Here is a 25,679-nt window from a genome sequence, read left to right on the forward strand (position 1 = left end):
CAGCACTGGCATATCTGTGAGAACCTGGAGCCCTTCAGGTCTGCCTCTCCTACCCTGTCCTGTCAGGCTCTCCTCCCATGCTCACCTCCTGGTCTTGTGCTGCCCTGTCCTGGAGCTCCTGCTGGAGGAGCAGCTGGTGCTGAGTCTGCATCTGCTGCCTCTGGGCCTCTGCCAGAGAATATTCAACTTCCTCAGACTGGCATGGCTCGTGCTGCTTCCCTGCCTGACAGAGGCAGGTCCATGGGGTGCACAACAAGGGGCTGGGTGCAGGGGGACCTGAGCTGCTTCTGGACGCAGACCTGGTGGGGCCTCGCTCACTGTGTGTCCCCTGGTCAGTGCCTGTGACTCCTCCATCAAACCCTGTCCTGCGCTCCTTGGGGCTTGGCTGGTTCCTGCCCTGCAGCTCTCGCTGGGCTCTGATGTTTGTGGATGAGAAGGATGCGGTGTAAGCAATGCCCCCTACCCTCCTCAGCCCCCCAGGTGTGGGGCATGCCCATCCCCTGCTCCTGACCTCTCGCTGGCTCCAAGCTGGCACCATATGGGGGTGTCTGGGTCCCAGGCTGTTGTGTTGGTGCTGCATTCCCTGCAGAGATCGGGTCCTGTGGGAGCAGAGGACACAGCTGGAGGCAGCAGGCCTTGGTGCTGCTTCTGTGCCCAGGTGGTCCCTGGGGGAGGTGGGCAGCGCCTGATCTGCACCCACCTCAGCATCGGGCTGCTGCACCTGGTTTGTCCCAAACACCCTGGTCAGCGCCTGCTTTTTTTCCCACCTTTGGCTTTTCAGCACCTGGAAAAAGTGACTGGGGGTGCCAGGGAGCTCCAGGCATGAACGTATCCCACCCAAACCGCCTCGGTGCAGATGTGGGCCTGGGACACCCGACCTCATCCAGCCAGGGATCGGTGTTGCCCCGCTAGCGGCCAGCATGGAGTGTCCATAAGCGTCCCCCACCTGCAGCTCCCGCAGGGCTCTCTGCAGCTGCACCAGCACTCTGCGCTGCTCGGGGCGGCCCACTGCCTCCCGCAGCTCTATCTGCAGCAGCTCTGTCCGCAGCCCTCGGATCTTCTCCCGTCGCGCTGCCACCTCCCATGCAGGGTCCCAGTGTGTGGGTGACACGGATTTGTTTGCCCCCTTCACCTGCTCAGCCAGCGCCAGGGCTGCCCGAATCTGCGCTCTGGGGGTGTCTGGGAGAGCAGTGAGCCCTGGGTGCCTGGCAGTGGCCGTGCCGTGTCCCTGGGCTGGCACAGCGCGGCTGCTGGCGGGGACCTCGTGGTCCCAGCGCTACCTGGCAGTGTCACACACAGCAGCAGGAAGGTGAGGCTGTTCCCCTCCAGCAGCCTCTCCACGATCCAGGGCAGGACGCTCGTGCCTGGTGCTTGCAGCATGGGGTGGGGAACCCTGCTGAGAGACACCCACGGGAGGGATGGGTGTATGGAGCTGGGCCTGTGATGGCAGGAGCAGGCTGAGCTGCAGCTCCCACACCTACAGCTCAGGACAGGCCCCTGGGGATGCCAGAATGCGCAGAGCTGAGCGCTGATGCCTGCCATCCTCCAGCTGCTGCTCCACAGTGAGGGTGAAGAGGCTGCAGGTCCTGGGGAGGAGCTGGGATGAGCAGCAGTGCGTGGAGCCAGGACCCGGGACCCCTGCCTGGGGCATCAGCCGAGCCCACCCACCCCTGTGTGGCTGAGGGTCCAGCAGCTGGAGCAGCCCCTAGCCCCCACGTGTAGATGTTGATGGCAGTTTGGGCGTCGGACACAGCGACCTCCATCGCTTCCTCCACCATTCTAGAAGCAGAGAGATGAGAATGAACACGGAGAACCATGTCCTTCCACCTCTGCTTGCCCTGCCTCCTCGACCAGGCCCATCCCCACGATGGGTGTTGGGGTGCCCCTGGGGTCCAGCTACCTACAGGCCCAGGGGTGTGATGTCCATCACGTGCAGAGCTCGGCCGTCGGGACGGAGCAGGTCCCAGGCTTCACCCTCAGCGCAGACCTGGAATGGGACAGTGCTGTATGGAGGGGGCTGCTGGTAACCTGCACTCATTGGGGCCCCAGACTGCTTGTGTTATGCATGGGCTGGGAAGGGAGTGCGTCAGGGTTGCTTCCAGCACCAGGCCAGCCAAAGCCAAAGCCCTGGGAACCACATGGGGCCGTGCAGGGCTGGTGCACAGGGTTCCCACTTCTGGGGAGCCCAGGGGTGAGAAAACTGAGTTGCAAAGGCCGCATTACTTGGGACTGGCAGCAGAATGGGGAACCTTGCCCAGAGCAGCCTGTCCTGGCCAGCCCTGCTGCCACCATACCTGGACCAGGCTGACTGTGTGCAGGCGTTGTGCATTGCTCCCTGACACTTCCAGCTCTTGAAAGACGGTGTTGATCACCTGAGGACAAACTGGGAGCTGCTGGTTCTCAGCAGGCATGACTGTATCCCACACCTGTACCAGCAGGCTGGGACCCTGGAGCCTGGCAAGGTGACTTGTCTGCAGCCATGCCCTCACCTGCCAGATGATGTCCTGCAGTGGCAGCTGGGTCCCAGGGCCATTTGGGTCCCATAGCATCAGGGACACACTGTAGCCAAGGGGCAGCAGAGCCAGCTGGGGTCTTGCCAATTCCAAGGCCTTCTCCTGGTAGAAGAGATGTGTGTAGCTGAGGAGGAGTGGTATGGTACAACCAGAACAGTGCAGATGGCTCAGCACAGAGGTCACTGGCATGGAGCAGATGGCACAGCAAAGGTGAGATGGCATGGGACAGCATGGATGGCACAGACAGCATGGCACAGCACGGAGCCACAATCCAACACCAAGAGGAAACAGGGACGGATGAGAAACAGCAGCAGAGACGTTTGAAGGACAAGCTCCAGGACCTGAGCACACCCAAGGAGCCAGCAGTGGTGACCAGCACTCCTCAGACAGGAGCCTGATGGCAGCCATGTGTCCCTGGCTCATCTGGCTGGGCACAGGGCTGCAGAAGGACGTGGGGCCCATGGTACCTGTCCTGCATCCAAGTGAAAGATGTCATCGACAGTCAGGCAGCTCTCCTGGCATGAAGGAGTGAGGGTAAAGATATTCAGCTTCCCCCAGTATGACCAGTGTAGGGCAAAGGAAGGACTGGGCACACTGGACTGCAAATGGTTAGTGTGGCACAGAGGAAGGGGTCAGACTCCCATCCCTTCCCTGCTCTCATCTGAGGCCCAGGAACTTTTGTCCCCTCAGTGTCCCCACCCCTGCTGCTCTCACCTGGATCTCCTTCTCTGCAAGGAGCAGCTGCAGGGGGTCTCCACTGCCAGCTGCGCAGCTCTGCCCTGAAAACATCGAGCATGGAGAGGGGTCACCCCACCTGCCCCAGTTTTACCCCCAGCACCCCCAGCCTCCAGGGGCCAGGTTCGGGGCTTCCCATTTTCCCCGAGCCCTCTCACAGTGACCACAGTGCTCAGTCACTAGGTGGGTGAAGGGGAGGAAGCGCTCGCCCCACCGCCACAACCCCCAGCACAGCCGCTGCTCCCAGCCCCACCTGCTGCCTGCTGCAGTCCCACGGCTGCTCGCACGCACACCTCCTGCTCAGCTGGCGGGGACACACGCATGGCAGCAGGGACACAATCCAGCTCCTGCCCCGAGCACCACCGGCAGCCAGGTGAGCCCTGGGGGCCACCCCAAAACCAGGGGACAGTCCCCCCAAGGCATCTGCAATGTGCCCCGCTCACCTCCTCACCGTCCACGGCTCAGCACCCAGCACAGGGCAGGGATGGGGCTGTGCAGGGGATCGTGTTCCTGTGCATTATTGATGGTGATCGGGTACAGCCGTGTGCACACAGCCGGGCGGGCATGGGATGAGGCACCTCGGACGTTATCCAGGGACAAGAAGCAGCCACAGCCCACAGGTTCATGCCTCCTGGAGACCGACTGGGGAGCTGGGGAGCTCTGTTCAGTGCCAATACAGGCTGAGGGGCAGGAGAGGGGTCCCAGACTCTGCCCTTGGCACTAGGGTGGGAGCAGGCACACATGCCTCTATCTGCCACCACTCCCTATAGGACCAGGTGACAGAGCTGCTCCTGTCCCTGAGCCAACCCCGAAGTCCAGAGTGATGGGACGTGAGCCATTGGGTGTAGATGGGGAAACAGCCCTGTGGGTTCACTAAGAGCAAAGAGGTCCTGATAAGGGTCAGTGAATTCCAGTACACGGGGACTTCCCTTCCTGCTCTGCTGGGTGGAGGTGCTGCTCCCAGTTCCCAGAACAAACCCCAGGGTGCAAACACAGATACAGTACACACCCACCCACACCACGCATGCTGCCAGCAGTGGGTGGGCAGCCTGGCCCCATGGTGCCCATTGCTACAGCCAGCCCCAGCATCCCTGCGTGCTGCACCCTGCTCACCACCCAGCCCAGCCTGTCTGCACTGCCAGTCACACACAGAGCATAGAGAAGTGACACCAACAAGACCAAGGAGTAGATTTTAATGGAAAAGCAGAACAGAGCATGGCATGAGCACTGCCCACCACCAGCCTCGAGTGCTGTGCTCGGTGTTGGGCCCCTCACTGCAAGAAGGACACTGAGGTACTGCTGCATATGCAGAGAAGGGCACGGAGCTGTGAGGGGTCTGGAGCACCACTCCTATGGGGAGCAGCAGGGAACGGGGGCTGTTCAGTCTGGAGCAGAGGAGGTGCAGGGGGGACCTCATTGCTCTCTGCAACTCCATGATAATGACAAGGGGGGGGCAGCCTCTGCTCCCAGGTAACGGAGATGAGAGGTGGTGGCTTCATGTTGTGCCCGGGAGGTTCAGGTTGGATATTAGGAAACATTTCTTCTCTGAAAGAGTGATAATGCATTGGCATGGGCCGCCAAGGAGGTGGTGGAGGCACCGACTCTGGAAGTGTTCCAGAAATGTGTACACGTGGCACCAGGGGACACGGTGAGATGGGATGGGGTTGGACTGGATCATCCTGGAGTGCTGAGGGAGTTGGTGGATGTGGTTGCCAGGCCACTCTCCATCATCCTTCAACAGGCCTGACTAACTGGGGTTGTCCCAGAGGACTGGAGACTGGCAAATGTGACGCCCATCTTCAAAAAGGGCTGGAAAGGTTATCCTGGTAGGCACAGACCCATCAGTGTCACTTCAGTGCCCAGGAAGGTTATGGAACGGATAATCTTATGAGCCATCAGGGACCAGTTAAAGGTCAGACAGGGGATCAGGTCCAGTCAGCATGGGTTTATGAATGGTAGAACCTGTTTGAGAAACCTGACTTTGTTCTATGACAAGGTGACCCGCTTAGTGGATGAAGATGAGGCTGTTGATGTGATCTACCAGGACTTCAGTCAAGCCTTTGACACTGTCCACCACAGCATCCTCATGGAGAAGCTGGCTGCCCATGGTCTGGATGGGCGTACGCTCTGCTGGGTGAAACACTGGCTGGATGGCCGGGCCCAAGGAGTTGTGGTCAGTGGAGTTAAATCCAGTTGGTACTGGGGCCGCTTCTATTTAACATCTTTATTAACTGTCTTGATTAGGGGCTTGAGTGCACCCTCAATAAGTTCAGGGACAACACCAAGTTTGGAGGGAGCGTTGATCTGCCTGAGGGGAGAAAGGCACTACAGAGGGACCTGGATAGACTGCGTCAAGGTAAACTGTATGAGTTTCAATAGGGCCAAGTGTCAGGTCCTGCATTTTGGTCACAGCAACCCCAGGCAGCCCTACAGGCTTGGGGAGGAGTGGTTGGAAAGCTGCCTGATGGAAAGGGACCTTGGTGTACTGATGGACAGCAGGCTGAATGTGAGCCAGCAGTGTGCATAGGTAGCCAAGAAGGCCAATGGCATCCTGCCTTGGATCAGGAATGGTGAGCAGGAGCAGGGAAGTCATCCTGCCCTGTACTCAGCACTGGTGAGGCCTCACCTCCAGTACTGTGTTCAGTTTTGGGCACCTCAGTACAGAAAGGACATGGAGGTGCTGGAGCAGGTCCAAAGAAGGCTGGGGAAGGGCTTGGAGAATACGGCCTATGAGAAGAGACTGAAGGAACTGAGGCTGTTTGGTCTGGGGAAGAGGAGGCTGAGGGGAGACCGTATTGCTCTCTTCAAATAGCTGAAAGGTGAATGCAGCAGAGTGGGATTGGTCTCTTCTCGCTGGTGGCAGGAGAGAGGACGAGAGGAAATGGCCTCAAGTTGTGCCAGGGCAGATTTAGCTTGGATATCAGGACAAACGTATTTACGGAAAGGGTTGTTAAGCACTGGAATAGGCTCCCCGGGGAGGTGGTTGAGTCACCATCTCTGAGTGTGTTCAACAATCACCTGGATGTGGTGCTCAGGGACGTGACTTAGCGGAGGGTTGTAAGAGTTAGGGTAGGATGGTGAGGTTGCGGTTGGACTTGATCTTAAGAGGTCTTTTCCAACCTTAATGCTTCTAAGAGGATTTCCAAGGTTCGTGTTGGAAAGCCACCACTGCTGCAGGACAGCGCTGGGTGCAGTCCTGCTCCACAGGGAACTGCAGTGTGGGACGCCAGGAGAGCCCTTACAAGCGCTCTGCACTACTGCAAGCGTCCTCCCGTCGCCGCAGCCCACACAACCACCTGGGCCGTGCCCCCCGCGCCCACAGCAGCCCGCCAGCCACGGCCACGCAGAGCAGCGCCAGACCCACGCAGAGGGGAGCCAGCACGGCAGCGGGGCTGCAGTGCAGCACGGAGGCGGGCACGTCCCGCAGCAGCACGCCCTGGTAGCGGGCAGGTGCGTGGCACACGTAGCCCTGCGGCCAGCCCTGCCCCAGGCACCCCACGGCCGCCAGCGCCTGCACGGCCCCGGCCCCGGCGCAGGTGCAGTTGAAGGGGTTCCCGGCCGCGGCCACGTCTTGCAGGTGCCGCAGCAGCAGCACCTCGTCCCGCGGCAGCTCTGCGATCAGGTTGTTGTCCAGGTGCAGGGTGCGCAGCGCGGGGCAGCCCCGGATGGACGGCGCGGCCGGCAGAGCGTTGCGGCTGAGGAGGAGCGCCTGCAGGGAGCGCAGGGAGATGTCCACAGTGTGGAGGCGGTTGGAGCTCAGGTCCAGCACCTCCAGAGCGGGGGGCAGAGGTGTGAGCACTTCGTCCAAGCCGGCGTTGGACAAGTTAAAGACGCGGAGGGTCGCCGGCCACCGGCAGGAGGGCGAAGGCGTGCCGGCGGTGAGCGCGTTGTGGCTGAGATCCAGGTGCCGCAGCTCGCCCAGCAGCCGCACGCCGCCACACACGGCGTGGTACGACGTCAGGTTGTTGTGCCGCAGGCTCAGCACCCGCAGCTGCGGGAAGGCCCCTTGGCAGAAGGCAGACGCCAGGCCGTCTTCCCCCAGGCTGTTATGCGCCAGGTCCAGCGAGCGCAGGGCCCGCAGAGCCCGGCCCACAGTGCAGGGCAGCACGGCCAGGTGCGAGGCGGTGACCGACAGCTCCTGCAGGGCTCCCAGCCAGCGGCTGAGCGGGGACAGGTCCTGCTCGCGGCCCTCCAGCGTGGCGGCCGTCACGTTGTGGAAGCGCAGTGACACGACAGGCAAGGCCCGGCCCGCCATGTCCGCCCAGCTGCTCCTCCCCACGAAGCTGCAGCTCTCAAACACCATCTCCTGCACCTGAGTGTAGGAGAAGAACCGCAGGACGCGGGCCAGGAGGACCTCAGGAACCAGAAGGTCTGAAAAAATGATCTTCCTGATTTCCAGGCTGCCAAGCATGTCAATGGTGGAGTCGTCCAGGTCCTTGATGGGGAAGTCAGCGTATTTCTCCAGGTCTCCTCCCTGGAACTCCACGGCGGAGGCGGCGAGGCACTGGATGACGCTCCCGGCGCTCTGCTCGGTCAGCCTGTAGCACAGGCAGTACTCCTGCGTGCGGTTGAAGACACACCGGCCCTCTGCCTGCTGCAGCCCCAGCACCAGGAGCAGCAGAGCGGCCCCACGCATGGCGAGCAGCCTGGGAAGGAGACGGCAGTGAGCGGGGCGGCCCGTGGGACCGCGGCCAATGGGACTGCTCTGATCAGCCCAGATCAGCCCCGCAGAGCAGCCCTGACGGACCCCACGCTGCCTTCACCACCCCGCCTGCAGCCGGTGGGTGCTGGGCCGCCACAGCTCAGGGCAGAGCTCCCACCCTGTGCAGTCACCAGCATAACACCCTGCCTGCTCCACCTGTGCCACCGCTCCTGCGTGGCACTGCTCTGAGCCCAAAAGGAGATCTCAGTGGGAGCGGGGCTGGAGATGGGGCACACGCTGCTGGCTGCTGCCCACAAGCAGCCAGGAAACATCACGGATTTGGAGAAGTGAGAAGCGCTGAGCAATGCAAAGCAGAGCCAGAGCCGCTGGTTTGAGCAAAGGACGGGGCACCCACAGCTCTGTTTGTTTCTGTGCGATCTGGGGCAGGAAATTGCAAAAGAGGGCTTCGTATTTTCCTTCTGGTCCAAGGATCTTATTCATTACCAGCCCCAAGGGGAGAGCAGAAAATCATTTCTGAGGATGTCCGTACTCCCCCGCCGACACCACGTACCGCTCTGCTGCCCGGATAACTGCAGGCTCTTACCGGGAGCAGAAATCAAAAGTACTCCCAAGCTTCCAAGTACGCACTGACTCGGCTCCGCCTAAGGGTGGTGTGAAGGAGCCGGGGGGGCTCCGCTCCAGCTCTCCGCCTGCCCCAGCCCAGCGCAGCCCCAGCCCTTACCGCGAGCCTCACAAACCCCAGCGGTCGGAGCTCACCCCGCGCCCACCGCCCGGGGGGTCTTAGTGCCCGGCCGCGCCCACCCCCCCCCGCCGTAGGTGGGCCGCGCTGTGTCTCACCGGGCAGCTCCGGCACAGCGTTCCGTGCCCCGCGGCGCTTCCTCCACCTGCTGCCAAGATCCGAAAGCGCTGCCAAAAGCTCCGCGCCCGCTGCTCCCCCGCCTCCAGCTCAGCGCAGCGGCACCGCGGGTGCCTCCCAACCCCGCCGGCACTTTTCAGCTCCGTCCTGCCCCGCTTTGCTTTAGCGGCACCTCCCGCCCGCTCGGCGCAGCAGGCAGACAGCACCGCCCGTGCTGCGAGGCTCTCCGTCCCGGCCGCTTCCTGAGTGGGACGGGGCCGCCGTGCCATGGGAAGCAGCGGGCGAGCACTTCTGCTTCACGTGCCTCCGCCGAGGGCTGCCCCGACGTGCGAACCTCGCGGCGCTCTGCGCGCAGTTTGGCACCCGTGTGTGTGCCGCACCTCACGCGGGACGGGAACGGACACCGCACCGAGAGAAAGCTCGCTGAGCTTCATCTCTCCGCAGCACCATGGGAGCCCTGCGCTGTTTTCACTTCCATCCCACGACGCCCCTTCCCCGCTCACAGCAAAGCGCTAAGGGCGGCGAGGCGCAGAGCGGTGGCGGTGCCCCGTCCCTGCAGGCAGCCAAGGTCAGACGGGATGGGCTGCGGGCACCGCGGGTGTCCCTGTGCACTGCAGGGCTTGGACTGGACGGCCTTCGGGGGTCCCTTCAACACACACGGGTCTGCGATCCTACGACAACCCCTCCCAGACGCCGCCAGCAGCAAAGCGCCGCCAGCGCCGCCCGGCGTTGCGGGGTGGGAAGGGCCGGATCCGGTCACGCGGCGCCGCGCCCCGCCCCGCTCCTCCCGCGGCCATGTGGGGGCGGCAGCGCGGGGCCGCGCCGGGGGGCGGCGCGGAGGAGCTGCGGGCGCGGCGGCGGGAGCGGGAAGCAGGTGGGGAACGGGACCGCGGGAGCGGGGAGGGGTGCGGCGGCCGCCGCCGCCGCCCCGGCTCGGAGCTGCGGGGTCAGACCGCGCTGCTCTGCACGCAGCGCTCCGCAAGGCCCGGCGGGAGCAGCAGCTGGTCAGCAAGCGGCTCCTGCGGGAGGACGAGGCGGAGCGCGGGCAGGACGGCGCGGGGCAGGCCGTGCTGGGCCCGGTCCTGCAGGGCGAGGTGAGCGCGGGTGGTCATAACGGCGACGGGGCGAGAGGCGGTGGCCTCGCGTTGTGGCGGGGGGGGGGTCGGGTTGGGTGTTAGGAAACGTCGGTCCTGCGAAAGAGCGGTGATGCGGCGGCCCGTGAATGGGATGCGGTCGGTGGGTGGGTGGGGAGGGGAGGGGTTGGATTCGCTGAATCTCGGGGGTCTTCCAACCTTCGTGCTTCTGGCGGCCGGTAGGGTTCTTTGTGGGCACCTGGGCTGCCCCACGGCCGTCAGTGCCTCCAGGGGTGAATCTTAACCCTGGTGCTGCACCGATGTGCGGACAGGTCTCCGAGCTGCTCAGAGGCGTGCAGAGGGGCTCCGAGGATCGGAGAGGATGGCTGAGACGCCTCCGCCGGGCCCTGCAGAGCAAAGAGACGCAGCAGGAGTTTGTCAGGTGAGCGCAGCCCGGCCCTGCGGGGCCGCCCGTCCCACTGCGTGCAGGCAGCAGCAGCAGCAGCTCAGGATGTGCCCGCAGGCTGGACGGAGCTGTGCGGACGCTGGTCGGGCTGTTCACCTGCAGCCTGCCTGATGTGCAGCTGGAGGCTGCCCGCTGCCTGCACGAGCTGTCCCACTCCAGCGATGCTGCCGTGGCTGAGGCGTGCGTGCCCGTCACCTCCTACCTGCTCACCTACCTCTCGGGACACAGCATCGAGCTCATGGTAAGGTCCATGCTTGCGTTGCCCTCTCTGGCTCCCAGTAAGCCTCTGGGAGGACCTGTTTTGGCCAGCTGGAGCCTGCTGTGGCTCATGTGGAAGTGTTGGTTAAAAGGGACCCTCTGGAAGTCTCTGTTCCAACCTTCTCCATGGAGCAGGACTGCCCCCAGTGCTGGCCCAGGGCAGCTGTGGCTTTGCCTGGCCCAGTCTTGGAACACATGAGTGTGGAGACCCCCCTCCCAAAACCAAGAGGACTTTGTTTCCATCATGTTTACACCTTCAGGTAGCTGCAGACTGATGGTAAATGCTCCCATGCTGCCCCTAGGCCAGACAAACCCAGCCCAGCACTCCTGGCCCACCTTGTAACCCTTTGTCCTGCCTCAGCCTCACCGGCATCACCACTGGGGACCACCTGGGCTGGTGTGGGGCAGTGCTTAGGTATAACCCCGTCAGCACCAAGCTCAGGGGAACATCCCTGTGTCACACTCTGACACAGCGCAGCACACAGCAGCTTTGCCTCATTTGCAGTCAGTTCTTTCGTGTTGCCCTGGGAGCCCCCTGCAGCTACAGGCTGTCTGTGGAAGTGGGGGGCTGTGGGTCTCTGACTACCAACAGCAGGCATGTGGCCAGGCCCCTGATGCTGGCTGGGCCTGGCAGTGCCCACAGAAGCTATGGCTGGAGGTGGACAGTGAAGCAGCACTGGGAGGTCCCTGCAGAGACCAGGGCACTGGAGGGGAAGGCTGAGCTCTGCTGAGAATGGGGGTAGCTGGGAGAGGCCAGCGATACCCATCCGTGTTTGCCCCTCTGGAGCCAGTCGTGCTCAGATGGAGGGTGGTCAGGCTTGCATGGACGGGATGACCTGCTCTCGGGTGTTTCAGGAGCTGTGTTTGTACACACTGGGCAACCTGGTAGTGGAGAGCGAAGTTGTGAGGAAGAAGCTTCTGCCTCAGGGCATTATTCCAGTGCTGGCATCCTGCATCCAGGTGGGTGAAGTAGCTCTTCCCACTCCCTTCCCCATAAAGAGACCTTTTCTTATGCCTTTCAGACACTGTCTGGCTGAATGACCAGCCCTCCTTGCAGATAAGCGGCCCTTCTGCACAGGGCTGTCCTCTTGTGTGTGGAGGTCTCTCCTGGGCTCCTTGCACTGCTTTTTGGGGGCTCAGGTTACCACCTGCTGCCCCTCTCCAGATGAACATCTTGTGTCCATCATCACCACGGCCTTCAGCTATTCTCTAATGCAGTGAGCTGTAGGCTTCTTCCCTCAGTGCAGTTTGGGCCCAGCAGGTTTAGGAGGCCAGCACAGTGAGCAGGGTGCTGCCTGCAGATCTAAGTGTGCAGAGCAGCACTGCTGCCGTGTTTGGGTCCTGAATCCCTACAACTGCAGCCCCTGTGAATGTGGGTGGGGGGGACAGCTCAGCTTAGGTACAGCCTGTTCATGTGAGGCCTGAGCTGGTGTTACCACTCCCAGTCTGCTCCTGTGGAAGGCTGTGTTACATGAAAGCGTTGCCCTTTCAGTGGCACGCAGCTGGTGCCTTGGGCCCTCCTGGCTCTGTTGTGGGTGTCACCTTTGTTCTGTTTGGTTGCAGTCCCCGCATGAGGCTGTGCTGGAAGGTCTGGGTTACGTCTTGTCACAGCTCCTCCAAGCCAATGAAGCCCCCACAGAGATCATTCCGTGAGTCTGAGCTTCGTACCCTGCACCAGCATGTGCCCTGCGGCCCTGTGTGGTATTTGCATGCCAGAGACGATGATGCATTTCCCATCCCAGTGATGTTAATAATTCAGAGCAGCCTCCTGCTGAACTATGAAGGCTGTTTTGCAGATCACGGTGCCAGGCGTGAGTCTTTTTCCCCAGCTTAATTTGAGTGGATAGCTCTGGTATTTCAGTAAAGGACACTGTTGAACGGGGTAGGCCAGTGGGGAAATTCTGGCTGTATTTCTTTGGAAAAGATCAACTTTGACAGCCCCCAGTGCCAAAAATGTGACTGCAGCCAAGGTGTTTGAGTGCCCCCAGGCCCTGCCACTGACAGGGGAGCCTTGCATCGTGCCTTGTTGATGCTGAGATTGTAGCCCTTGTCCAAGAGCCTTTTCCAGGAGTGTTTTTGGAGCTGCCTAGATGTTACGGCTGGTCTGTCCCCATCAGTTATCTGTCCTGCTGGTGCTCTGGCCAGTTCCTCCATTAACTCTGCTGTTCTGATTTCAGCTTGGTTCTGGACTCTGTTCTCCCCCAGCACATGCTTCGACTGGTTTGCTCTGGCCTCAAGTTTGGGACAGGAGCCGCAGTAGAGTTTGCATGGTGCCTCCACTACATTGTTTGTAGGTAAATGCTTTTTTATCCTCATGTTGAGTTCCCTGGGGGCAGCTAAGCACAGAAGAACAAAGGCTCTGCTGGCTGAAGCAGAAGCCCATGATTGTGGATTGGGATCCTGGATTGCCTCCCCTCACTCCTTTCCCTATGGAAAGCATTTTCTCTCCCATCCTGGGCGTTCCCAACATCCTATCTCTTAGCACACGTGCGGTTTGCAGGATTTATGATTTCATGTACAGGGTGGTAACAAATGATAAACTCAAGGCTGTTCCTAGTGCTCTGAAAACCCCTTGATTGCCTCCCCACGTTTGGGTTTGTGTCCTCTCCCCAAGAAAAGCTCCCTGAATCCTCGAGCTGCCATGGTTGGCTCAGCACCACCTATCCAGCCTGACTACTGCCAGCCGTCTCTGCCCCCGTGAAGGGAAAGGACAGTGTGGGTACTTGGAGAAGGAGCAGGGCTGTTGTTTTCTGTCCCACATAGATAATGTTTTCCTTCGCAGCCATACAGCCAACGTGGAGCTGATGTCGCTGGGGGCTGTGCCTGCTCTTACCTCGCTCTTGTGTGACATCGCTTCTGAAATCTCCCAAAGCGATTCTGAGGGCCTGGAGCTGGTAAGACACAGGCAGGATGCTGGCCTTTCTTCTCGTTGCTTTGGGGATATGGGCTGACTGAAAGGCAGTGTCTGTCATGCTGTCAAAGCTCATCTGCCCGGTTCTGCGGTGCCTCGGCAATCTGCTCGCGGAGGAGACAGGTCATGAAGTCCAGTCCCAAGATGAGCGCCTGCTCGTGGCCCTGTTCATCATCATGCAGTGCTACCTGCAGCAGCACCCGTTCATCATACCGGAGAGTCTCTGGCTTCTGAACAACCTCACAGGCGAGTGTCTCGGTGAGGCTGTAAGCAGAGCCTGAGCTGCTGCCAGGATCTGCCCTGACTGACTGCAGGCCTGGAGGTCGTTGCACGAGGAGCCTGCCAGCAGTGCCGTGTTGCATGGTGACACTGCCAGACCCCGAGGGACTGCCAGGCGGTGTCTCACATCATACAGACGGCAGTGCTTTGGGGATGGAAAAGTGCTCTTTTCTAAGGTGTAACAGCCTGTAAGGCTGTAAGATGTAATACTGCTGAATTAGCCATGCTCTTCCCCTCATGCACATTTCCCCCTCGACTGAGTTCCCAGGATAGGTTTTGAGTTTGGTAAGATGCAGTGAGAATCTGTCTGCTGGCACTTGGTGTGTCTAAGCTGGTCTGTCCTGTGCTGTGAGCATGCCTTGCACTTGCCAAGAGCACTCAGCACATACCAAGTTTGTCCCTCCTGCACTGAGGCCTTGATTTTATTAATGTATCTATTCTATGCCCGTTGTAGCGGATGAGCCCTTCTTCTGCTCTGCTCTGCTCTCTATGGACTTGCTCCCAGCCCTGCTGCAGCTCCTGCCGCATTCCCAGACAGTGAGCATGTTGGTAAGGCCTTGCTTTGTGCCACACATCTATGGAAAGCTCTGAACTTTCACAAATGAGTCGTGTGCATGTAGCGCTCAGGCTGAAGTTGGCTTGGGACAGTGCTAACAACTTGGTAGAAAGTCTGATGTGGTGGTAATGTCATTGTCTGTGTCCTCTGAAGTCACTGCTTCTGCCTTGTCAGTTTTGTTCTGGCAAAATGAGGAATCCCCTGCCTGGTCCTAATCCTGAGGACCCAGGACAGAAGTTAACTTGGGGCCAGGCCTGCCTGCACCTGAGGCGGGCCACCTTCTTTTGGAAGACTGTAAGGCTGAAGGGAAAGGTCTGAAGGGATGCTTTCCTAAGGGGTGGTGTGGTTGTGACTGCTGCAGAGGGATCTTGCTGAGAGAAAGCAGGACATGCACATAAGCAGCGCCTCAGGGGGTGGGAAAAGCTTCTGAAGAGCATTTAAAAGCCACCTTGGAGAACTTCTGGGGAAGAGGCAAGAAGTTCTTTCCAGAGCACTCCTTGTTCACTCTCATGGCTTCTCCATGCAGGTCCTGACAGTGCTGTGCAACATAGCAGAGAAGGGCCCAGCCTACTGCCAGCAGCTGCACCAGCAGGCTGCCCTTCCCCTGCTGCTGCAGGTTCTCATGGTACCTGACCCCGAGGTGGTGGGGCAGTGCCTGGAGCTGCTGCACCTCCTCTTCCTGCACTGGCCCCAGGTAGGCCTGGGGCTCGTGCCCCACAACGCAGCACAGGATCTTAGGGCAGTGGGTGGGCATTATTATTTAAACAGAAGTATTTTCAGTTGTTCCTTCTCTCTTCCCACACTCTTCAGACCCAAATATGCATCTGAAGTGGGAACCACTTTTGTCAGTTGGAAGCCCTTCTCTTGTCTCTGAGGGGCTCCTTTCTGTTGATAATAATTTTTCTGTGGAGGTTACCTGCCCCCTTTATAAGTCAGCCATTATGCAGGGAGGCACTGTTTTCCTTCAGTTGTCCTTACTTCAAGCTCTGTGCACTCACACCAGTGATCAGAATGGCTGGATTTACCTGGCTCTGGACTCATGTGTCTGGCAAATCTCTTCAGTCATGACCCCTGTGCTGAACAAGGGGAATCCAGGCCCAGCACTGATGGGGTGGGCTGCAGTCACCTCAGCCTGGAGCAGCAGCCAGCCCACTCTTACTCCTCCCTCCTCACACAGGTTGCTGCTGACTTCGTCAGACAAAGAGGACACCAGACCCTTGAGCAGCACCAGAGCACCCCAGAACTCCAGGAGCGGGTGCGAGTGCTGCTGGACATGGCCCTGCAGCCACCGGGTGCCTCTGCATTTAGTTCTTCATCCACTGCATCGTCCACCTTCTCCCAGATGACATAACCTGCCCTCCTGCTCTGAGGAAGAATAGACTGTTCACTCTGTGCCCTGCTCTCCTACACCACTGCCTGAGGGCTTGTTGGGCGGTCAGACTATCTGCAAGCAGCAGTGCTGGCTGTACAGGAATGCTGGTCCTGGCGTCCCGTCATGGTGTAAGCACTGCCAGGATGCCCTGTGCCTCCCTGCTACGTGGGGCAGAGGCAGAGCTGAGCTGCAACCAGTACAGGAAGGCTCCTGTTGTTGCAGAGGGGATGTACAAATGCTGCTGGATTTACTGCTGCAGTTTTAAACCCAACACGCGATGCTCAGGAGAAGCATGTACATTTATGTGATTAAGTTAAGGATACACATTTTTACATTAAAAATCACAAGTAAAGCATTCAGTACGTTTGCTGGCTGTCTTCACACCTTGCCTTTCACAATGTTCTCCAAGGCCTTGGCTACTTCATCCACACTGAGGTTATGCAGTGACATGCTTTTCTCCTTGCCAAACTCTGCAGAAAAAAGAGGGAGGGTTAGGCCTCGTTCTTTTTTTTCTGCTGGAAGGGTAAAGCAAGGCCCTGCTTTGGGTTTCCCAGGGCCAATGTCATATCTCAGATCAGTGTCGCCACCCTCCAGCACTCCCCAGGTGCCCTCCTGTGCCCTAGTTACATTTTCCACCTTCCTTGATCCCACTGCTCAGCCATTCCTTTGGAGAAAATGATGTACCCTACCACATTTGCTCACCTCTTTTTAAACTTGCGGCACTGCAGCTGAGCAGAGGCCACTATGATGTCCCAAAGTAATCAGCCTGGTTGCTTTTGGCTCACGTAAAGAGCCTCACAAACCCTGCTGAAAACCTCACTGCTCCTGTGGTAGCCCCTATTGAGGGCTGTATCTTCCTGCAAATCACAAAGAGACCAACACTGATACCTGCAGGTGCTGGCACAAGGGGTCTCCTGTTTAAAAGGTTCATACACCTGGGGGGGAACCTCATCACAGCCTTCCAGTACTTAAAGGGAACTTATATGCAAGATGGAGACGGACTTTTTTACACTTTCTGAGAGCAACAGGATAAGGGGGAATGGCTTTCAAATAGGGGAGATTTCGGTCAGATGCGTGAAAGAAATCCCTTAACCTGAGAGCTGTGAGTGCCCCGTCCCCGGGGCTGCCCCATGCCACGCTGGGCCGGGCGGCCTGAGCCGGAGGACGGGGCCGGGGAGGACATTTATCCGCTGCCGGTGGCTTCGGGACAAACGCAAAGCCTTACAGAAGAGCCTCCCCGCTCCCTTCGTAGCGCTGGCTGAGCACACAGAGCACAAACGCAGCTCGCAGCAGCACGGAGCTTCTCGCCGCCCGAACCCCAGCCCAGCTCTCGCGGCAGCGCGCTCTACTCACCGTACCGCGCCCACAGCCGGGGCTGCACGCCGGAGCACTCGCGGATGAGGATGGGGAAGTCGGGGTTCGCCTGCTTCAGCGTCACGTAGTGCTGCTCGATGAACTCCCTGACAAGGTCGGGCAGGCCGTCAGAGCCGCGTGCCGCGGTCCCCCGCCCTCCCCCGCAGCCGGTCCCGGGCTCACCTGGCGCCGCGGCTGCCGGCCGAGCGCTGGCACAGATGGACGCGGAGCTCCCGCAGGCCGTGGCCCAAACCGCCCCCGATGCCCCTCACGACCGCCGCCGCCATCTTGCGCACCGCTCTCCTGCTGCCGGGGCCGGGGGCGTGGCACCGGCTCTCGGCCAATCGGCGCGCCCGCTCAGCCAACTGGCCAATGGGAGGCGGGGAGGACGAGGGGCACTTCCGGCACTTCCGGCGCGACGGCTGAGGGGAGCGGAGGGAGCAGCGATGCCGGAGAGGGACGGTGAGGGGAACCGGGGGGCTGCGGGGAGCGGGGAGCGCTGCTGGGGGCTGGGGAACGGATCGTGGAATGGGGGGGACTGGGGCGCAGCGGCCCTGTGGCGCAGCAGTGAAGGCTGGAACGGCCTAGAAAGGTGGCATCGGGCCTGTGGGACTCGGCGGAGCAGCCGCAGGGTGTGACAGCCCGGTGACGGCTGGGCCGGAGGGGTTGGCTGCAGAGGCCGGCTCTGAGAGCTGTTCCCTCCCGTCCCCAGGTGAGCCGTTCTCCAACCCCCTGGCCCCCGATGGCCACGACGTGGACGACGCTCACTCCTTCCACCAGTGAGTACGACGCGGGGATCGGAGCAGGGCGCAGCGCCTGCGTTCTGCACACGCAGCCTGGCAGTGCCCCACAGGGCGCCTGGGCATCTCCTACAAGCAGACGCTCAGAACCTGCCGGGCTGGTGCAGCTTGCCAGGAGGTGATGGTTGCTCTTCTTGCTTCCTTGCAGGTCCAAACTCACCAATGAAGACTTTCGAAAGCTTCTCATGACCCCGCGGGCGACGCCAACATCAGCGCCGCCATCCAAATCTCGCCACCATGAGTGAGTAGGGTGTATTTCATGGGGCTGTGGGGCACAGCAGAGCCTTCATCCCTCAGGAGCATTATATCTGTCTGACTCCATAACCTTGTAGTGGAGTATTCAAATGCCTGTGCTAATAAGTGTGGAGACAGGGCTGGGGGAGCAGATCTTCACCTTGGTTTTTGCTGTGGTGTGCACGTTGCATGTGTATGTTACTAGAGTTAATGTGAGAAACTGGTGGGTCAGAGCTAGAATGTTTTATGTCAGTTTTAAGAGGCAGATTAGGTTCTTGCTGAGTGCAGATGTGAACTTTGTCTTCCTCTCCCTGTTGACATATTGGAGATAATTGGTTGCTATTCCTGTCTTTGGGCTTTGTGATGTTCTGCTGTGACTATTCTGTCATGCTGTCTGTGTTTGGCTGCGCAGGTTGTACCTGTTGTTTCTTACCCTTTTCCAGGATGCCCCGGGAGTACAATGAAGATGAAGATCCAGCTGCTCGTAGACGGAAGAAGAAAAGGTAAACATTGAAAGTGACGCATCAGGGCTTTCCCTTTGTTTGTTATGTACTTCCCATGGATCTGAGCTTTTGGGTTTCCAAGAATGATGCTTAGTGGCCTGGATTGTTCTGGAGCTTTGGAGCTAAGCTGTATAAGAAGAGCTCAAGATGACTGACTGTCACAGCCCGTGGGAACAGATGTGTAGTAGCAGCTTTACCACCAGACAAAGTGGGACGGGCTCTGTATGCATCTAGCAGGGTAGAACAGTGGTAGGACACCTGCAGTAGTGACAGTGTCCTTTGGGACACATCTGTGCAGCAGCACTGCCCTCAGATCTTTTCCTTTTGGAAGGGAAGACTGAGCTCCTCATTACAACAGCTTCATCTCATCTGAGATGTGTTCCACAGTGCTTTAGTTTGTATGTGGGGAAGAGATGGAGAGTGAAACAGGCATGGGTTGGGCATTAGAGGCTGTTGCAGGAACAGTGCATCAAACGTTGAATGTGTCACTAATGTTGGGCTGTTTCTCCAACCTCAGCTATTATGCAAAGCTGCGCCAGCAGGAGATAGAGCGCGAAAGAGAGTTGGCTGAGAAGTACAGGGATCGAGCCAAGGAGAGAAGAGATGGTGTGAACAAGGACTATGAGGAAACAGAGCTGATCAGCACAACTGCAAACTACAGGGCTGTGGGGCCCACTGCAGAGGCGTACGTGAGCTTGTGACATGGCCTTCTCTTAACAGTCTGCTCCAGAGTGGCTGTCTCATAACAGCCTCCACTTCTGTTGTACAGGGATAAATCTGCTGCAGAGAAGAGGAGACAGTTGATCCAAGAGTCCAAGTTCTTGGGTGGTGACATGGAGCACACTCACTTGGTGAAGGGTCTGGACTTTGCCCTGCTGCAGAAGGTGAGTACAGATATCCACATGCTGCTCTTCTGTTATCTGTGGCCTGTCCAGCTGGCAGAGGTGGTGAGGAGAAGGTGGTCGTTGCTGCTGTCAGATGCTGTGATATTGCCTGTGCGTTCCTGGAATGCATCATCCTTTCATGGAAAGATTTATGAATGGCTGGGGAACTAGTGGCAGAGGCCTTTCTTGTTGTGATGAACAGCAGTGGTGTGATGTGGTTTGTAATGCACAGATTTACTTTGTGGCCAGGTACGGGCTGAGATTGCCAGCAAAGAGAAGGAAGAAGAGGAAATGATGGAGAAGCCTCAGAAAGAAACCAAGTGAGTGGTGGAGAATTTTGCACTCCTGAGTGCAGCTGCCTCTTAGAGAGGATGATGCAGAGGGGGCGTGTGCTTAGCATGCTTAATTTCTCTGTCTTTTCAGGAAAGATGAAGATCCTGAGAACAAGATTGAATTTAAGACTCGGTTGGGTAAGGCTGTGTGCATGTGGCTGTGCTGTGTTTTGAATGTGGGAGAAATACTGAAGCTGATGGAAGGAGGCATACAGAGTGTAGGAATTATGAACTCGAGGGCCCAAGCACGGCTCTTAGGAGCTGATTCTGATGTTTCTGATCAGCTAAACTTGGTTCTCTATGGACTTGTCCATTGCTCTTGTAAGACATTAACAGCATTTCTTTTCTGTTCAGGTCGAAATATCTACCGCATTCTGTTCAAGAACAAAGCCTATGAGAGGAACGAGCTGTTCCTGCCAGGGAGGATGGCCTATGTGGTAGATCTGGATGATGAGTACGCTGACACTGATATTCCCACCACGCTGATCCGGAGCAAGGCCGACTGCCCCACCATGGAGGTACCCAGCCAGCTTCCAGGTTCCCTGACTGTGCTGGTTTGAATCGCCTGGAGCAGGGCTTGCCCTCTGCAGAGAGCCAACCACTTCCTTGGGCATTTCTCTTTCAGGCACAGACTACGCTGACCACAAATGACATCGTCATCAGCAAGCTGACACAGATCCTCTCTTATCTCAGGCAAGGAACCCGCAACAAGAAGCTCAAGAAGAAAGATAAAGGTAGGTGCTGAAGGGAGCCAAGTGGAAGGACTCGTGCTTGAAGCCTGTCCTGAGAGAATGAGATACATTTTTATTTCCTGCATTCTCTGCGCTGTGGGGCAGTGAACTTGGAGGGCAGTGACTTCCTGTTTCTGTCCAAACACTGCATCCTGAAGGCAGGATGTTCACAACTGAGTAAATGCTGAGAAAGTACAGCTGCAAGAGTGGCTTGTGCTACTCTGTTCTTCCTGGTCTGAGCCAGTTCCTTAGGGAAATGCCTTCTGTGGGGAAGGAACTTGATGGATTGCCAAGGTGCTGAACTGTGATGTGGTAACATAAGAGGAAGCTGGGAGGACATCCTCCAGGCATTCTGCTGTTTGGGCTGGGAAGCAGCACAGGTGGGGTGTGGAACAACGTGCATCTTACTGCTGTTGTGTCCTTGCAGGGAAGCTGGATGAGAAGAAACCGCCTGAAGCTGATATGAAGTAAGTGTCCTGCCACCACAAGCTGTGGGATCAGAGCTATATGCCTTAATGCCTTTTTGATCATCTGAGTTTGGAGAGTACTGGGCTTAGTGCGTGTGGAGCAAGCTGCCTTTTTGGACATGCTGTTTGGGCTGTTTTTAAGACAAGGTGGCTAAGACTGGAGACAAGCTTTGTTTTATTTCTTGACTAAGGCAGCCAAGGGCTGTCTCTTGTCCTGGTCCACAAGAGGCAAATTCAGACAACAGAAGAGAGCAGAAATGCAGCAACACTTCTGAGAGATGGAGAAGCCAGTTCTTGACGGCATCCTTAGCTCTCTGTGTTGATGCTGCATGTTCCTTTGTCAGGTTCCAGTTCAAAGGGAGGTGGTTGTGGCTTCTCTTACACCACCTGTAAGTGTGGGCTCTTTTCCACTTTAGCATCTTTGAAGACATTGGGGATTATGTGCCCTCCACTGCAAAGATGCCACGGGATAAAGAGAGGGAGAGATACCGCGAGAGAGACCGGGACCGGGAGCGGGAACGGGACAGGGAGCGTGAGAGGGACCGGGAGCGTGACCGGGAGGAGGAGAAGAAGAGGCACAGCTACTTTGAGAAGCCCAAGGCTGATGACGAGGTGAGTCTGCTTCTGAAGCGTGGTGAGTGTGGCTGTAGGGTTGGTGTGGTTGTACTCCCAGTTGTGCCTGTGTTCAGCTCATGTTGAGCTCTGTCTCTCCAGCTAGGGGCTGGTGGGCGGTTGGGTGCTTGTCCTCTCCTTCAGCAAGCGAGGCAAAACTGGCACAGGTGGTGGCTTTTATGATTTGGTTCTGTGTGCATGTGATTGCCACGAGCAAACTTAAAAGTCATGCAGCACCATCGGTTGCGTGCTTTCAGCCCTCCCACGTGACACAGTATCTCTCCCTCTTCTTTGCAGCCCGCAGACATTGACAAAGGTGAGTAAAGTCGTGTGTTTACTTGAATGAGCCTGGACATTGCAGTGAGGTCACATGACGTTGCATGCTGTTGAACAGCTGCTTGCTTCGCTGTCTTGCTTGAACTCCATTCTCCCAGAAACTGCTATGACAGAGGGAGTTGTCTGCTGTGGGAGGTGGGTAATGGAGTTAAGAGTCTCTTGTCTGTGAACTGCTGCAGGTCAGCCCTTGGTTTTTCTAGTAGCAAATCCACTTACATGACCTTATGCCAGCTATAAGCTGAGGAGGATTCAAGTTCTTCCTAGGATCAGCCTTGCATGAATTACCTCTATATGTGCTCAAAGTGAAGTTTGCTGCTCACTGGTGTTCTCCAGCTTTCCCTCTCCTACCTCGTGTGCAGCCTGTGCTCCTGTCTGCTACCCCATCCCAGTGCTGTCCGTCCCATGTACCCTGCAGCAGGCTGCCCTGGGCTGCCCTAAAGCTGCATGAACTGATCATACAGAAAGAGGCTCTTTCCAGCCCCAGGTGTAATAAGGTGAGCTGTTTTCCCCACCAAAACTCAGCCTACTGCTCTCTCTGTTCCAGGACCTGGCTCTGCCAAGGAGCTCATCAAGTCCATCAATGAGAAGTTTGCTGGAGCTGCTGGCTGGGAAGGAACAGAGACATATCCTTTACTGTCTGAGCAGCCTGGCTGACTGCAGGGCCAGGCTTCCTCTGTAGGCAAGCTGTGCCTGAGTGGCTATGTGGCTGTCCTTCCTTCCTGTGGGAGGGCTCTTCCTTCTGTAATAGAGAAATGCCACTTGGACCTTGTTATTTGTTGTAAACCAAACATAAGCTCGGCAGTGTCTGGTTTAGTTGTGTTGGGGCAAGTGTCTGCTGGGTGTGTAGGGGAATCTGCTGTTTGCCTCGTTGTGCTCAGCCCTTAGCTGTACATAAGCCTATCTGCCGTTGTTTTCCTTTACTGTCGTCACATTGAAGAAGCCAGAAGACAAGAAGCAGCTGGGAGACTTCTTTGGGATGTCAAACAGCTATGCAGAGTGCTACCCTGCTACGTAAGGAAGCAGCAAGAAGCTGTGGGTTGGGAGCAGGGTGCACCAAGGGGCACTGTTCTCTAGCAGCAGGAGCTCGCTCACCAGCCCCACTGCTCCTGGCTGGAAGGAGAAGGCCTTCAATTGGCTGTGGTGCCTTGCCAATCTATGCAACTTTTTGGTAAAATGCTCCTTGGGTCTCTTCTTTGGAACCTTCTGCTCCTCAGTGCTAGGGGAAGGCAGAGTTGGCTGAGAATCTTCTGGGATGGAGGAACTTCTTTCTGGTTAGCTTAGTTTTCAACCTGAGGACATGAGAAATATCTGTCATGAGCTCACTGCCTCATTAGTATTGACACCTGACTCCAAGATCCTGATCTGTGTCTCAGAGACCTACTCTGAGCATTTTCTGTGCCTTTTTGTTTTCCCCATACAGAATGGATGATATGGCTGTGGACAGTGATGAAGAGGTAGACTACAGCAAGATGGATCAGGTAGGCTGCCATAAGCTGAGGCCAGGCAGTGAACTAGGTATCGCTGCAGGCCTAGAGGGTCCCACTGGAGAGAAAGCAGGCTTGTGTAAAGCACTGAATACCAGGAGCTGGGTGCTGGTTGTGGTTTGGGGCTTGCCAAGCTACTGTGCGCTCGAGTCTAGGTAGATCTGTTGTCCCAAGGAGCAAACATGCTGCTTTATGGCACTTGGGAAGAGGTTTGGTAATATATGCTCATCTGTTTCAGTTCCCATTTCCATGGGATTTCCTGGCTGGGTCTTCCAGGGGAGGAGATCTTAGAGCCAGGTCCATACTGGATGCATGAGTCTGCTGAACTGGGCCTGATGACAGTCTGAGATCTCGTGGGCATATAAAAGGCGTGAAAAGTCCTGGCCAGTGTCAACTGAAGAGCTGCTGAATCCTCTCTTTTTGCTGCAGGGTAACAAGAAAGGGCCTTTGGGCCGCTGGGACTTCGATACCCAGGAGGAATACAGTGAATACATGAACAACAAAGAGGCTCTGCCCAAGTGAGTGCAGCACTTGTGAAGTGCTAGATAGCTGAGGAATTGGTTCTGGGTGGGAATGGCAGTAGCTCCCAAACCCGGGTGTTGGGGGAGCTTGAATCAAGAAGAGCAACCGGTTGTGAGGGCTGGGGGAGGAGCCATGGATCCTGGGCTTGGTGACTTGTCTTTGCTCTGCCCAGACAGTTTCCAGGGTGATAATCTGGCTCGGTGGAGTACAGGCTTGTGGCTGGGTCAGATGTATCTGTTCCAGCACCAGGCCACAGAACTGCAGCAAGCACTGAGCTCTCATTCCTTCCTAGGGCAGCCTTCCAGTATGGGATCAAAATGTCTGAGGGACGCAAAACCCGTCGTTTCAAAGAGACGAATGACAAGGCAGAGCTGGACCGGCAGTGGAAGAAGATCAGTGCAGTGAGTGCTTGCTGCTGGGGTGGTGGTTTTTTCAGGCTGTGAATTACCAACATATCCCTAAGTCAGGAGAACTCCCATCTAGCCCTCCGCTTGCTGTGCTAGGCACTTCTCTTTGGTCTGGCTCATGCCCTTGCAGCCAGGCGTTGCTGTTGTGCCGGGGGGGTTTTTTGCTTAGTACTGTGTAGCAAATGGATGTGTCCAAAAGCAGCAGCTCTAAGCCGTGCAGGTGGGCTTGGAGGGGAACGGGACGTGTTTTGTGGCTTCCTGTTTTCTAAGAAGCAGAGCTGGGATATCCAAGAGGAGGAGGTCTTGTCAGGGTGAGCAGGCCATGAGCACCCCCAGTACTGAGGGGTGGGCTAGGAAAAAGTGAGAACAGATGCTAAACAAAAATGGGACTTGTCCTTGATGGCCAAAATGGAGCAAAGGGAGAACAGGCCAAGTTTATCCAGGCTTCAGGCAGCTTGTTGACAACTTTGCTCCAGCTGTAGCTCTCACTGTATCTTGCACCCTACAGTGCTTCTGCTGCTTGCTTTGTCCTTATGGAGGAAAGAGGCAGCTGGGTAGCTGGCTGTGCACAAAGTATAACAGGCATTTGTGTTTTTTCCACAGATCATTGAGAAGAGAAAGAAGCTGGAGGCTGATGGGTTAGTAAAGTTATCTCTGCTTTTGGCTCAGCAGCAGAGAGTCTGGCTGTCTCCTGCAAGACCTCTCTGGGGCTGCGAGGGGCAAAGACCTCTCTGTTGCCTCTAGGCAATGGGTCTGGAAGGATGGGGGAGAACATTCAGCCCCTCAGCGTGCTATGCAGGGTACCTCTCCCCTGGGCCTTGGGTGGGGGCAGAGCAGATGTGGGAGGTGATGACTTTTTGGGCTTTTCATCACCGTCACCTGCTGCGTGCCCTTAGGATGGTGCTCTGGACTTCGCTACTGAGCCCTAGAATGGAGGGGGAGTGCTGTCCTTTCTGCAACCTCACCAGCCGTGTGCCCATCTCTCTTTCCAGGGTGGAGGTGAAAAGGCCCAAGTACTGAAGCTGTAGCTGCCTGCCTACATCTGATCCTTCTGCTCCTGGAGCCTCGTCCTGCTGGATGCAGTGCTCCCAGAGTGCAGGTGTGCCTCGGCCTGGGCTGCTCCTCCTTCACCCCCACACTGGCTTACTTCCTGCTCCGGGCTGCACGCACAGCCCCAGCCTCGTGCTGTGGGGATGTGGGGCTGTGCTGGGGCTCCCTCCTTGAGTTTGTTGTACAGCTTGTGATTTGCAACCCTCGTAGATGTAATAAAATTACATTCAAGGCTTCTGAGAGTGTGTGCATGTGTAGGCAGAGTGGTGCTTGGCTCAGCTC

General features: G+C 57.6%; 4 protein-coding genes across 5 annotated transcripts; 2 read left to right on the forward strand and 2 right to left on the reverse strand.

The window, feature by feature from the left end:
* Positions 1-4,425: 4,425 nt before the first annotated feature.
* On the reverse strand, positions 4,426-9,266 carry CD14 (CD14 molecule). Of its 2 annotated transcripts, none has more exons than XM_085236359.1 (2): positions 8,749-9,266; positions 4,426-7,894 (listed from the first exon to the last, which is right to left on the reverse strand). In XM_085236359.1, exon 2 carries the CDS (start codon positions 7,882-7,884, stop codon positions 6,487-6,489), a length of 1,398 nt encoding a protein of 465 aa, XP_085092485.1. In that variant the 5' UTR covers positions 7,885-7,894; positions 8,749-9,266; the 3' UTR covers positions 4,426-6,486. The 2 variants fall into 2 exon arrangements, with proteins under 2 accessions (XP_085092485.1, XP_085092486.1); XM_085236360.1 differs by lacking the exon at positions 8,749-9,266 and adding an exon at positions 8,495-8,742.
* Positions 9,267-9,484: 218 nt separating this feature from the next.
* Positions 9,485-16,041, forward strand: TMCO6 (transmembrane and coiled-coil domains 6). The gene is made up of 12 exons (XM_085236358.1): positions 9,485-9,641; positions 9,740-9,861; positions 10,173-10,282; positions 10,364-10,547; positions 11,420-11,524; positions 12,128-12,213; positions 12,742-12,858; positions 13,347-13,458; positions 13,547-13,721; positions 14,209-14,303; positions 14,837-15,004; positions 15,488-16,041. Exons 1-12 carry the CDS (start codon positions 9,563-9,565, stop codon positions 15,659-15,661), a joined length of 1,527 nt encoding a protein of 508 aa, XP_085092484.1. The 5' UTR covers positions 9,485-9,562; the 3' UTR covers positions 15,662-16,041.
* On the reverse strand, positions 15,964-17,378 carry NDUFA2 (NADH:ubiquinone oxidoreductase subunit A2). The gene is made up of 3 exons (XM_010718797.3): positions 17,219-17,378; positions 17,036-17,142; positions 15,964-16,152 (listed from the first exon to the last, which is right to left on the reverse strand). The coding sequence occupies exons 1-3, from the start codon at positions 17,320-17,322 to the stop codon at positions 16,061-16,063; spliced, it is 303 nt and encodes a 100-aa protein (XP_010717099.2). The 5' UTR covers positions 17,323-17,378; the 3' UTR covers positions 15,964-16,060.
* A 21-nt stretch (positions 17,379-17,399) lies between these two features.
* IK (IK cytokine) lies at positions 17,400-25,634 on the forward strand. Its single transcript, XM_085236357.1, has 20 exons — positions 17,400-17,497; positions 17,748-17,814; positions 17,984-18,076; positions 18,513-18,572; positions 19,090-19,257; positions 19,342-19,456; positions 19,706-19,776; positions 19,880-19,926; positions 20,143-20,306; positions 20,414-20,522; positions 20,947-20,986; positions 21,403-21,598; positions 21,896-21,914; positions 22,479-22,555; positions 22,863-22,945; positions 23,355-23,412; positions 23,848-23,936; positions 24,233-24,341; positions 24,951-24,985; positions 25,340-25,634. The coding sequence occupies exons 1-20, from the start codon at positions 17,482-17,484 to the stop codon at positions 25,365-25,367; spliced, it is 1,644 nt and encodes a 547-aa protein (XP_085092483.1). The 5' UTR covers positions 17,400-17,481; the 3' UTR covers positions 25,368-25,634.
* The last annotated feature ends 45 nt before the right edge of the window (positions 25,635-25,679 follow it).

This window comes from Meleagris gallopavo, chromosome 15 (genome assembly GCF_905368555.1).
Source record: "Meleagris gallopavo chromosome 15, MGAL_WU_HG_1.1, whole genome shotgun sequence".
Taxonomy (NCBI): domain Eukaryota; kingdom Metazoa; phylum Chordata; class Aves; order Galliformes; family Phasianidae; genus Meleagris; species Meleagris gallopavo.